At 60.7% G+C, this 13,719-nt stretch overlaps 1 protein-coding gene across 2 annotated transcripts in view; it reads right to left on the bottom strand.

The window, feature by feature from the left end:
- CPLX1 (complexin 1) overlaps window positions 1-12,989 on the bottom strand; it is a 34,859-nt gene extending 21,870 nt beyond the window's left edge. The window contains exons 1-2 of one of the 2 annotated variants that reach the window (XM_045774814.2): window positions 12,854-12,989; window positions 11,392-11,494 (exon numbers count right to left, since the gene is read on the bottom strand). In XM_045774814.2, the coding sequence (XP_045630770.1) occupies window positions 11,392-11,422 (31 nt within the window). In that variant the 5' untranslated portion in view covers window positions 11,423-11,494; window positions 12,854-12,989. Of the gene's footprint in view, window positions 1-11,391; window positions 11,495-12,162; window positions 12,318-12,853 lie in introns of those variants that run through there. The other variant, XM_045774815.2, reaches the window with a different exon arrangement.
- Window positions 12,990-13,719: the final 730 nt, after the last annotated feature.

Genomic DNA, 13,719 nt, shown 5'->3' with positions numbered 1-13,719 from the left:
TGACGGATGGCCCGTCACAGCGCGGTTTGTGAGAGCCAGGCACCGGACCTGTGATGACGAGTCAGTGTTGGTTAAGTCCACAGCCGCGAACGCACATAAGCTCACACCAGGCTAATTCTGATCATCCTCGCGCCACGTGTCCCGGCACACGCATGTGCCCATGCAGGTGATGGCTGAACGTGACGGACGGAACACCCCTCTCTACAACCCCCTGAAATGGGAGTGAAGACATTTAAAAGTACGATCACACAAGGTCACACAGGAGAGGAGGGGAGAGAACGAGGAAACACAGGCGTCAGGTCTGGGGAGGAAGGACGCGGACGCGAGGCAGAACTGAACAGAGAGCGCCGCCGAGACGCCGATCCGCAGCGAGCTGGAGGCGCCAGGCCCTGTGGGGTCAGTGGGGGGAGCACGGGCTGGGGTCTGCACGAGGGGCCCTGCGCTCCCTGCACAGGGATCCACCGCCACCCAAGCAGCAAGGGGGAATCGAGAAGTCGTCTCCCTGGGCAAGCCGAAGCCAAGGCCCCACAGACTCAGGCGCTGGGGGCAGAGGTGACGGTCCAGCGACAGAAGTGGGTGAAGTGGACATCTGTGTCCTGAAAGAGAAGACCCACCCAAGCCCCTGTCCACTGCCTTGCTGGCAGACCCTGTCATCCAGCCACACAGGGTCCATTGGTGGAGCCGTGGACCCCTTATCCACACAAGACCTGAAGATGCTGGAACCTGGGCTCCCAGACACAGAAAGCACTTCACCACGTGTGTCCCACAGGGAAGCCCAGGGTCCCACGCAGCACATGCGACGTGCAGACAGGCGTTCGTAGCTCACTCGGAAATAGAAGCGCGGAGCTGAGGAAAGCCTCCACCATGAAGACCGCTCCCAAACCAGGGGCAGGAGGGACCCAGAGAGGAGAGACAGGACAGAGCACAGGGGAACGCTTTAAAAGGCGGTAGTTTAGAACACACGAAAGAGCTCTTGGAAGTTAAAAATATAAATGTAGAGATAAAAAATTTGGTTGAAGGGCTAGGAAATAAAATTCAGGAGACATCCCAGAGAGTAGAACAAGAGACACAGAGATGAAAGACAGGAGAGAGCACAGAAGAAAGCAGAGAGCCCACGCAGGAGAGTTCCCGGGGCAGGGAGGACGAGGCCTCGGTGGGGCGGCCACGGGGGCGACAGAGACCGGGGTCCGGGGAGGACCCACAGCGGGCCCGAGAATCCCGAAACGTCGGAATGCCAGGGCTGGAGAGAAAACCGTACAAGCCTCTCGAGAGAGAGGAGATAAAAGCAGGTCACGCAAAGAGCACTGAGGGTAAGAATAGCATGTGATGATTCAACAGCAACTCGAGAATCTGGAAGACAACAAGAAAATAACCTCACAATTTGGGGGGCAAATTCTTCTGAATCTAAAATGCAATTCCCAGCGAACCGTGCGTGAAGGCACAAGATGGAGACTTCTGTCTCTGCACCATCACAGAAAGCTCCCAAGGACCCAGCCAGCGGACAGCAACCAGGGCTGACAGGAGTGAGCGGGAGGGGCCAGGGTCCTGGGGCAGCTGCTCCAGAGGGAACACAGCTAACCGTCCATCTGGGACCGCTAACCGCACCCGAGTGTCGTGGGGAGGGCTGCTTGGCTGGTGTGGAAGCCCGAGAGTCCACAGAAAACTGGGCAAACGGAAAATGAGCCCTATGTTAGCTACAGGGCAGGCCGAAGGCTTTACAAGAAAGAAGTGTATTTGCGCTGCCCTGCTTGGCTCCTCAGTGAACATTATTTACGGTCATGACGGTACCAGCCCCAGCGGCTGATACGGCCGCGGAAGAAGCACGGGGCAGGAGGTCTTGCAAGAGAGCTGAACCCAACGAGCACGTGACCGAGAAGCAGACAGGGAGGCGCGCACGTGAGGACACCTCCCGTGGGCTGACTTGAGAAAAAGTTTGCGTTCCACATTATCCCGTTCAGTGTGGATGGGATTACGCCTTCACCCCACGCCCCCGTCAGGAGGATGAGGGAAGGCTGGAAACACGTGCAGACAGCTCCCTGAACTCGGGGCGAAGCCCACTCGGCTCCTGCGGCCCGCCAGCCAAAGGGGCAGGTTTCACCCCCTTCCAGGGGCAAGGGAGGGAGGCTGCTCCAGGGCTTCCTGCCGAACCCTACTTGAAACCAGTCACCCTGCCAGGTGAGGGCCCCGTTGGTGCTAACCTGACCCCCCTGAACTAGTTCTAACAACCGACAGCATAAAGGACCTTGCAGAGTCTTCTAAATTAGAGGCAGATCTGAAGCCAACCCTGAAGCGATTCTAACGGGTGAATCTGAACGCAGCGCCGTCTCCAGTTTCCACATTATTTCAGTCCCCTACAATAAGCATCCACTTTCATGTTAAAGAGTAAATACGTGTAAATATCTCTTGTAAAGCTGAATGCAAAGATCAAAGTACCCTTTATATATTAAGAGGACATACACCATCCGAGACGCCTGGACGCAGGACCCAGAGCCTGAAGGCGGCATGGACGCAGGGCGGGCACAGGAGGGCACAGAACCCCCGGAACAGCGGGGGCGAGGGCTCCCAGCGCACGGAATCGTTCTTGACCGTGACGATTAGAGCTTAAATCATGCTTTAAAGGGGCATGTAGCCTCCAAAACCTGCAGAACGTTTTTAAATAGAAAATTAAGTCCATATATTATGATAAAATAAGTAAAACAGCATGAAAGCATTTTAAAAAGGTGCGAGTGAAGATGGCCGAGGTCAGATCGGTTGCGTTAACTGCAACGGTACACACGCACCAACCGCTCCTACGACACCAAGGCCCCCGCCCTGGACGCTCACCCCTCTGCCCCTGAGAGGGGGCGAGGCCGGACTCCCCTCGCCATCCTGGTCAGGGAGAAGTAAAGCCCGCCACTGGCCACGGGGCCACTCCCGCTCCCACCGACGGGCCACTGGTCCAGGTCAAAGTCACGAGTGAGGATGAATGGGCTAAAGACAGCTGGCTTTCTGCACGGGTCCGTGCCGGCACAGGGCCGGGCCTCTCCTGAGTGCTGGGTGCAAAGTCTGGGTCCCGCGCCCCTCCACGCCCTTAAGGAAGGCAGGCACAAGACACCGGGGGCCCTGTCTCACCCTGCTGCCATGGGGCTGGGGGCCCTGGGCCTGATGGCTGGAGGGTTACCAGCAGATGCTTCCTGCTCGCCTCCCAGCAGGCCAGAGCCCTGCCTGCCTCAGCCAGGCCACCAGAGCGGCCGTACTGAACGCACGTCCTTGATTTTCCGCGAGGCCCCTCGAGCTTTTACGCACGCTCCAAACTGCCAAAATCACCTCTCCGCCTGTCCACTCCTTCTGTGGTTTTGCAAACCTTTATTAGTTGTCTGGGGATTTTCCTCCTGCCGTAAACAGAGTCCCCCTCCCCTCGCCTCGGGGACCACTGGATGTGCCACGCCTGCTGGGGACGGCCCGGGGCCCAGGGCCTGTGGAGCCAGGTGCCAGGCGAGTGTCTGGTCTTGGCTTTCAGGAGAGGACAAACGTAGACAAGAGCGAGATGAAAACGCCCATTAGTGAGCCCACACAGAGCCAAGCTTGGGGACAGACGGCACGGCCGCCCCGCTCCAGGATGGTTGTGATCGTCAGGGATCCACCCTTCCATTCAGCCTCTCTGCCACTCTCGTGGCTGCCCGCTCACCAGTGCTGCCCGTGAGGCCAGACGCTGCAGCCATGGGTCCTGGGGTCACTGCCACTGGCACCTCATCTGCTGAAAGGGACAAGGACCAGGGAAGGCCCCCCACACCTCCTGGCCCCGAGTCTCAGGGACCTCCCAGGATGTCTCCACCTTGATAGGGACCCCAAAGGCAGGGTGGGCTCTGCTGGGGAGGGCATCTACGTGGACAGACAGAGGGTAGGGGAGACCGACCCCAACACGGGTCTTGGGCACAGAGGGCTGCTCTCTCTCACCCCCATGGACCAGGCACAAAGCCTGGGGTGGAAGTCCCCATTTCCAGAACCTTCTTTCTGAAGGAAAGCTAAGTGCAAGATGGTCCCGGTGGCCCTGAGGAGCCTCGAGGGCCCGAGGCTGGCAGCTTTGCTGAGGGTTCCCCGGGACCACGCCCCATCTTCTGTTAAAAGAGCTTTTCCTTGTCCCCGATGCCTCCTCCTGCCACGAGCACAGCATCTGCTGTCCTCGCCTCTCCCAGGAGGCCCCAGGCCCGTGGGCCTTGCTGGCCAGCTCTGAAACCACTGGGGGCCAGAGGGTGGAGGCAGAGGCCTGGGGCCAAGATGGCCTGGGGTGCATGCAGTGGACAGCACCCTGCCCTGATGAAGCCCACCATCCCCGCTCAGGAAACAAATCTCAGCATGGGGCCCTGTCGTTTCTGCCAGGACAAGGCTGCCACATTCCACGGGAGTGCGAGGAACAGCTGTCGGTGCCAAAAGGCACAGACGTGGACACCATCCTGCCTGTAGGCTCTGTCAGAGCTGCTCTTAGCCAGCTGCCTGACCTGGGTCCCAACCTCCTGAGTCCCAGTCTGCACTGGCACCTAACACTCGGCATGAAACACCCAGTATACAGCACCCTCAGCACCCAGCATGTAGCACTCAGCACCAGGTGCCCAGCATGCAGCATCTTCAGCACCCAGACCAGCACTCAGAACCCAACACCCAGCACCCTCAGCACCCAGCACTCAGAACCATACTCAACACCCAGAACCCAGTACTCAGTACCCTCAGTACCTAGCATACAGCACTATCAGCACCCAGCACTCAGATCCCAGAACCCCAGGCCCTCAGCTGGGCCTTGAGCAGCTTGGATGCCACAGTTCACAGTCAGGCCCATGGGACCAAAGGGGACCTACCGGATGGAACAGGGACTCTCCCCCAACCAGCCAGCCTGCCCCCAAGAAAAGGAAGCCAGAGCTCCTGACGATCCTGCAAGGGTAGAGAAACCATGTTCTCCCCTGTCTGGGAGATGAGAAAAGTGAGAGCAACCCTAGATAAGAGAGATTTGGGGGCGCCTGGGTGGTTCAGTCGGTTAAGCGTCTGCGTTTGGCTCGGGTCATGATCCCAGGGTCCTGGGATCGAGCCCTGGATCGGGCTCCCCGCTCACTGGGGAGTCTGCTTCTCCCTCTGAACTTCCCTGCTCTGGTGCTCTCTCTCTCTCTCTCTCACTCTCTCTTTCTCAAATAAATAAATACAATCTTTAAAAAAATTCAATAAAAAAATAAAAAGCAATCTTAAAAAAGAGAGATTCATATGAACCCCAAGAGCAGGCAGCCCAGGAGGAAGGACTGTGCAGCACCCAGCCAAGGCCTTCACCTCCCCTAGATGGAACCAGGTTGCTCCGGGCAGCCCGTGACCAACAGCAGGAGTCTCAGAAGGGCTCTGTGCTCCCCCTTGCCCACCCGGAGTGCTCCCCTGCCTGATCCATTATGACCTGGGCTTGGGTTTACCATGCCAGAGTCTCTGAAATTTGTTGGCATTAGGGTCTGCCCGGACTTGACGCTCATTCTGCTAGTTTAACGCCCCAGCATTAAATGTGCAATGTTCCCGAGCCAACCAAGCAGTCATTGGTGTTAGTGCAAGATCACTGTGAGCCCGTCACACAGGAGCTATTAAAATGAATGCTTTAATCCCAACCAGAATTTCCTGCCAACCAACAAGGCAAAAAATAAATGACTTTATCAGTTGAAGTGCAACATATCCATTTTGTTCCCACACTGGGGCTAAAGCTTTATAACTGAGCTGTGGCTTAATCAACTAGGAGGATAGGCTCCTGAGGGAAAGACCGTCCTTCACTGTCTTAGGGAGAAAAGGCGGTTTCTCTGATGTGTCTTCCAGCCTCCAAGAGACGTGTGTCTCTCCTGAGCCCAGGGAAGTGAGCTGGTGCCCATTCTGAGTGAATGTGGCTGTTTCATCACTGACTTTTTGCTGGCTGCCTGGGGAGAAGCCCAGCTCTCAGAGGTGAGCAGGGGAGGGAGTTGGCGCCCCTGCCCTTGGAGGGCTCATGGTCTGGGGGTCTTGCATCTGAAAATCAAGGTTTCCCAAGTTGACGTGAGCCCCATACCGTGAGCTCCCCAATACCGCCCACCTGTTTGGAGGGCGATGTGCCCACCTTGGCCTCACCTTCCATGACATACGAATGGAAATCCTCAGTGCGATCCCACACACACATCTGCTAAACAGAACAAGGGGTTGTCCCTTGGGCCCTCCCCTTCTTCCTGCCCTGTCCATGGGACGCTGGAGCGGCAGCAGCCACTTTGCCACTGTGAGAAGCAGGCTAAGCATGACAGCCTAGGGAAGCTCGTGGGGTGCCAGAGGTGCAACGAGGCTAAAGCCGGTCCCGGATGGCACCCCGGAGCAGCTGAGCCACCTCCTGACACGTCTCCATGTAAGGGAAACAAACCTCGATTCAAGCCCCTCCCTGTCTGTTTCTCTGAGTCAAAAGCATCTTCCCCAGTGCAGAATCCTGGTGCTTCCCCTCCCAGTCTGCTCCTTCTGCAGCCCAGCTCAGCCTGGGACTCCACCATCCCCCCAGGGAACCTGGGAGTGTCCTCGCTGGGCAGCCCCAGGTCCATGGGAGGCCCCTGATAAGCAGAGCTAACTCCAAAACAGACAGACGGGGTCGGGGGGCCAGTAAGACCTGCCCTACCCTCAAGACCTGGGTTTGGGACAGGATGGGGATGCCTGGCCTCACCCTCAGTGTAGAGTCCATGGGTCCAGACAGGACCACCTGGGATCTCAGGCTGTCTCTGCCGCTCTGATCTGAGGTCCTGGAGGGCAAGGTAAGGACGGTCTGGGAAAGAGCCACCTCTGCGCTGCAAAGACCTCAGGGTCCCTGACACTGTGTCCCAGAGCGCCTGCAGGCACACGCAGGACTCAGCCGGGAGTCGGAGACCCAGCGCGGGAGGGGGTCTCAGGATGCTTAACAGAAGCAGGTGCCAGACAAGGAAGGAGCCCCCCCAACATGCGCATGGAGGGAGGCACCTCTCTGCCCAGGGCTCCTGGCCCCAGAGGGAGATCGCCCTTCAGATCCCATCTTGTGCGAGCGATGAGGTGGGTACTGCCCTCCCTTCTCCAGGATCTGACCCAGCAGCCTTGACATATCTGGGGACTGGTCCCCAAGAGCCCGCAGCAGAGAGCAGACCACCCACCCCCCGACTGCAGCAGCCCCCAGAGGCTCTCCCTGGGGTATGTGTCTGTGAAATGCCCGTGGAGGTCAGGGTGACAAGGATCCGTCTTCCTCCCATACACCCGCGGTCTGGCTCGGTGGAGCTGCTGTCCCTGCTCAGACATGCTGGCCTCGGGAAGGTGGCTGTCCATTCCCTCACCTGCCCTATGCACCAGGCACAGGCCTGATGCCCTTCTACTCCCCAAGAGAGGACAGCCTCCCCACCCCCAGGATGGCCCCAGCCCAACTCACCACAGGACACGGGGGCCACTAGCATGTGTTTGGTGAGAAGACCCCCCTCCGTGGGCTTGGTCACGGTTGCCCAGTAATGTCCTCCTTCCCATCTCCTGCTGTCTTCCACACCTGGACCAGCCCTGCAGTCCTTGGGCCTTTGCACATGCTGTGTCCCAGGGTCATCTGCCCATCCTTGAATCCCACCTCAGATGCCCCCTCCTCCATGGAGCCCTCCCCTGCCTCCACACCATCCCTGAGGACCTGAGCACGCTCTGGACGTGGACCGTGTCACCCCAAGGCCGATCGACAGGACAGCCAGCCACGAACCAGTTGTTGGGGCCAAAACGGCCACACTGCGCCTGATTTAGCCCAATGAGAGTCCACACCAACCACAGTAACCTGGCAGCTGCCCGCGCTCTCGCCCGTGGTGTGAGTAGAGCTCCAGGGCCACCTGCCACTTCCTAGCCTTGGGGGAAACTGAGGACTGAGCCCCGGATCCGGGCACATGGCCACCTCGTGTGGTCTCCGGGCCACCACCTGCGGCTCCCACGGACTTCGCGAGTGTTCTCGTCTTCGAGGGACTGAGCATTAAATCTGGGGTGGGTCTTGGGGTGGCCAAGAACATAAAGGCCTCCAGGATATTCTCTTGGTAAGAACAAATTTGTCAACAGCTGGACACTTTTCTCAACAATTTGGCCCCAAGAGAATTCTCCTCAGCCAGCCCTGCGTGCCCACGGTGCCCACAGCTCCCTGGCCCTGGTGCTGACCCCAGCAGAACTGTGTCCAGGGGATCACGTCTGACTTTAAAGAACCAAAGGTACCCTTAGTCACCCCTCAAAGAACTCAGGCCCAAAGAGCAAACGCCCCCCTGGGCTCGACACGGCCCCTTCCAGGCTGCATCTCAAGAGAGACTGCCGCCATGCAAAGCCTTCCCATGTCCACTGCCGGGGCCCAGGGACTGGCGTGTCTGGGCGGATCCTGCCATCGCAGGGAAAGGGGCCCTAGGAGCCACGTGTCCCCTCCTCTGTGGTCCGTGGCTGCCTACCTGCTCTGTGAGGCTGTGAGCGTCTGTGAGGCCACCCATCAGTGCTGGTGGCCTTGCTGGGGGCGTGAGTCCCACTGCTCACCCACAGCGGCCTTAAGGACAGTCCCAGTCCCGCCTGACAGGCCCCCTCCTGGCCTGCTGGGCCCTGTCCTCCCTCACTGCCCAGGGCAGCCCTTTCACCACGGCAACTCCTAGGCACCCCCTCCTCCTCCTCTTTCTTTCAGTAGCAGGTGCGCGGCGGTCTGTGCCTTGCTCCCAGGTGGCCTCGTGGTCCCCAGATCCCGTGAAGGAGACAGCCCTCAGCAAGGGTCACACGGCAGCCGCAGTGGCTGAGCCAGAAGCCCACTGGCCAGGTTTGGGTTCAACAGGGGTTGGGCCACAGGGACTGGGCAGCATCAGCCGTCAACAGAGGCTTATAGGAAAGGCCTGTGGCTGCCTGGGATTTCACCGCCTCTGAGCTCCTTCTGGACGGGCACACCCTGAATTTCGGGCTGTCACTCAGTTCATCATACCCTGAGCCCCAGAGTGGACCGGGCCCTGTGGAAACAGCCATGCACTTCCTGGGCCGGGGCGGGGGAGGGCTGCGGACGCCCTGTCGCTCTACCCGACATGGGACGCTCCAGGCTGTCACCTTGAAGCCTCTGTCCCCAGCAAAGGCCTTCCATGAGACACATGGTCAGGACAACACAGCCGCCCAGCGAGCTAGGGACTGTCTCAGACGGTCACACTTAACTTGGCTTCATCGCGTCCTGCCCCAGGAGGGCCGAGCAAGCCCGGCCCTCGTCTCTTTCCTCCCTCCCACTGCACAGGTATGTGGTCTCTGCGTTTCTAGCCCTGACTCTATTTCTGTCTCTCTCTGTCTCAGTGTCTGTCTCCACCGCACACCCTGCACTTCTGTCTCTGGTCCCGTTTCCTTGGGTTCCTCAGTCTTGGTCTCAGGACCCCCTGTCTTTTTCACCTGGCTGTTCCGTTCTGACCATCCACCCCCCACAGATTCCCAGACCGCCTGTGCCCCACTGTCCCTCTCCCTCTGGCCACCCCTCCCCATGTCTGTCTTGTGCGTCCGGGGCACACTCTCTCCAACCCTACACCTGCTCCCTGTTTCTCGGGTCCATCCCTCTGGGTCCGGGTCTGTCTCTGTCCCTCTGTCTGTACGCACTCATCATAAGAGGCCAAAATGATGCCCGTCCAGGGGAAAGGAAGCACGGGAAAAAACACAAGGTCTCGCCCCGGAGGTCAGATGCAGCCCCCAACCTCAGCAGCGGGGGATGACAAATACTGTGGGGCAGCAGCGGGCGGGGGCGCCCGTGGGTGGCTGCTGGGGGGGGGTGCTCCAAGGTGCCTCTGCGGGCTGCCCCCCTCGCAGCTCCCTCATGGTGCCGAGAAGCCCGCCCTGTCGCCGCCGCCGGAGAAACTTTGGGCTGACATGGAACAAAGGGAACCCAGGCTGGCAATTACCCAGCTAATTTCAGCCATGTAGACAGGCAAATCAGATATTTCAGGTCTCTTACAAACCCACCTCAGGGCCTGAATTAGCCACCTAATTAATTATCTGTAACAGCCTGGGACTGGCTGGGTGGGAACAGGGATTGCTCCCAGTGCCAGGATGCTTGTCCCTGAATCATGTCCTGGTGACGTGATCATTATAATTAGACCCAACCTGCAGCCTCTCCTTGACCACAGAATCTCAGGAAGCATGGCCCTGGGCCAGGCGCAAATGTCTTTTCATTTAATTTGTGGCAGCAGAAATGCAGCCATTCTGCAAGAGACAAGCCCATCCATGGGGCCCCTGTTCTAGGTTTGGCGGCACTGGGCCCACCATCCTGCCCTCCATCCCGCCCCCCATGACTGGCACAACAGCCCGTACCCACTCCCCACCTCTGGCAACAAGGTCCTGATTCCTCGGGCCACTGCAGCAGCACCAGGAGGATGACCTTGTCATGCATCACCTGACTCATGCCAGGCTGCGCAAGGTACCAGGTCAGGGTATGGCCCACAAAGGCCACCAAAGGAAAACATCCCGGACAGCAGTCAGGTGCCGGCCATAGGCTCCCCTCCCAGGGAGCTCCGGGGAGCTGGTGTTGCAACCAAGGGAGCTAGGGCACACAGAATGGGCCCCATGGGCCTCGGCTGACCAGACTGCTCTACCAGGACACACCTACGCCTGTGTGGACCTCAGTGCATTGCCCTGCCCACCTCCCAGGCCAGGGTCTCTGGCCTCAGTGATGGCCCTTTGAACCAAACAGGCTCAGGATTCCCTTCAGATAAGAGTCAGCAGGGTTAGAAGGGCCCCTAACACACACACACACACACACACACACACACACACACACACAGTTGCACTGCCTCTGTGGAAGGGGGCCAGGGACACACCAGCTATCTTGGCCTCTTCTCTTGTCCCTATGCTCAGCCAGCCCTGGCTCCCTATGCACGCTGCTGCCCCCACCCTGGGTGGATCCCACGGGGTCCTCGCTGGACACCACAGATCCAGCTCTGGTTCTCCACCCCCACTCCACCTGCCACAGCCACCCTATAGCTTCCCAAGGCTCTGTGCACCAGGAGCAGGCCCCCCATGGGGCCCACCAGACCCTGCCAGTTAGAGGTGGCCCTTGGTGCCCATGAAACCCACCCTGGGCTATCCTCCCAAAAGCAAGGGTGCTGCTCCTTAACCCCTGATCCCAGCCTCAGCACTGTCTGGTGGGCTCTGCCCTGACCACGGCACACCAGTGTACCCCCCTCCCCCACCCCCCATGCTGGCCAAAGCAATTTGCGAGGCGCTGGCTTTGGTCCCTTTTCTGTCCCCCTTTCCTGGCTCTGTCCTGAGGGAGGGAGCGGGCAGGTGTGTTTCCGGGGATGTGCAGTGACGGCATCTGTGAAGTCTGAACGTGCCCCCGTGTGTCTGCATGCCACTGTGGTATGTGGCAGCGGCCAGCTGCGTGCCTCGTGCCCCCAGGCCCCGACTTCCTACCTCCCAGGGCCTGTTTCATCACGAACTCCATGACGATGGCTTTGATTCCTTTACGGCTCCTCCAAGGCTCAGAACTCACATGCAAGTGTAGCCAGTTCTCTGCCTAGGGGAGAGGAAGTGGTCACAGGTCACCAGGCCTGGGCGAGGGCTTTTTCCTCATCCCTACCTGACATCCCCTGAGCATGGGTCTGTGGTCTGAAGAAAGCATGTCAATTCCCCCACCCCTTACGGCTGGACCCCAACACTGACAGGGACACCTGAGAGGGTCTGGTAGGGTCTCTGTGGAGGACGTTTCCACCCCACACCCTGACCAGGGTAGGCAGATCCCAAGACCCTAGCTGGACCTGCAAAGTGGCCTCACCTGGCCCCTGGTTTTCTGAAACCAGCTTATGGGGGCTACTGCACGGATGGGGGCAGGAGAGTGCAGCTCAGAAGGAGCCCGGCTGTGTGAAGCTGGGGCAGACCCAAGGGGTGTTTGAAGGTGACTGGCTCTTCCGCCTCCTTGGTGGGCCCTGGGACACAGGGGGGTAGGGGATCCATCCAAGAGACAGGAGGGGCTATGGTGGGGTGGGGCCTGAGTGGATGCCCCTTCAGAGAGGTCTCTTTGGCTTCTGAGGGAGGAGTCTCAGGGGCAGGTAGACCAGGCTCTACCCAGGGGAAATTCCAGGGCCCACTGCCACCAACCTGCAGCAGAGACTGGGGTGGGAGAGACTGCAGGGAACCCAGCCTTCAGGGAACAAATGGAAATGGGAGGTCAGAGCCACCCTCCACCTGCCTCTGCATGGGTGGGGCGCTCCAGGGTCCAGGTCAGCTGAACTCTGGTGGGGAGGCGCTGTGATGCCCCTCCCTCCCCACTTGTGGGGTCCCTCCTGGCAGGCAAGCCCAGGGCTCTGGAGATCCAGTGTTTTACGGTGTTTTCCTCTGCAGACGAAGGAGACCCGCGTTTGTGCGGCCTGGGGAGGGCTGGCTGGGTGGGAGTGCCCCCGCCTTCCCGCAAAGCGCTGGCGCGCAGGGGTGCCCTTGCCGCAAAGCAGATTCTCTTCCAAACTTCTCCCCTGGCTCCTGAGGGGCTGGGGAACTCAGGGCCCTGCCACAGAGAGGCTCGGGGTGCTGCTGGAGCTCCCCCAGGCTGCCCATTGCCTACCCGCGCGGGCCGGGGCTCCCGCTGCCGCCGCACCCCTTGGCTTTGCGGGCGGGCGAGTTGCCCGGCTCTGCTGAGCGGCCCTCAGGCGGGAGAGCGCCAGGAGAGAGAAAGAGACAGAGGACAAGGGATGGGTAGGGGAGACGCGCAAGGCAGGAGCAAGAAAGAGGGCGGGCGCGGGCCGGGACCGCGGGGCCCGCTTCAGCACCGTGCCGGCGGACAGCGCCCGCCCGCGCCGAGCGCGCGCCCAGCCGGGGCCGGGGAGGGGCAGGCTGGGCAGGGGGCGGCCTGGAGTGGGGTGCGCGCGGGAGCGTGGGTTACCTTCCCGGGGCCGGGGTGCGGGTGGGCAGGCGGGCAGTCAGTGGCGGAGCGCGCTCGGTCTGGCCCGGTCCATGTGGCGCCCCGGGAACTGCGGTGGCGGCTGAAGGGCACGGCGAGGAGGGCGCGTCACATGGAGGCGCACCCCGCCCCCCGCCCGCGTCCGAGCGTGACGACGAGGGCGGGGCCGCAGCGGCGAGGCGGGCGCCCGCGGGGGACGGGGGCGGGAGCGACGGAGCCGCGCCCCCTTCTCCACTCCCAAACCCTGCCCCCTCGCCGGATTCGGTGGGATCTCGGAGCCGGCGCCTGCAACCCCCGCCCGCCCAGCGGCGTAGAATCCCAGACACTGCTCCCCCCAACATCCGACCTCCTCGGTGTGGACCCGGGCGGGGGTCGCCCTCCTCGCAGACAGGGTCCCGCACCCCCACGCCCCCGCCCGTGCGGGGCACCTTGTGAGCGCAGGTGGGACCCATACGTGCGCGACCCTCTCTGGCAAAAGCTCTTTCTTCTCCGGCCGGAGGGGAGAGGCCTGGGGCTTGGGGGTCGCGGCTCCCCTCCCCATTCCACTCCCCCCGGGCGCGCAGGGGAAGGGGTTCCCATCGCGTGAGCAACAGTGATCCGGACCCAGACGAATGCCCCTGAGCGCTGCCCGAGACCCCGACCCCTAGGCTCTCCGGCCCCTCCGAATCCCAGGGCGGGAGAAGGGAGCCCCCAGACTCTGAAAACCCACCCAACCCCTGGCGGAGAGAGAACCGCAGACCGGCCCGGACCTATTTTTCAGTGTAATAGCGTCCGAGAGAGGGAGGAAGCCACCCCGAGTTTCATTTAAGTGGGACGGTGGCCGGAGACCCCCGACCCTTCGGCTGCGG

The sequence above is a fragment of the Ursus americanus genome, chromosome 8 (genome assembly GCF_024610735.1).
Source record: "Ursus americanus isolate L20-20 chromosome 8, mUrsAme1.1.p, whole genome shotgun sequence".
Classification (NCBI taxonomy): domain Eukaryota; kingdom Metazoa; phylum Chordata; class Mammalia; order Carnivora; family Ursidae; genus Ursus; species Ursus americanus.
This window is presented reverse-complemented; position numbering and strand designations above follow the sequence as displayed.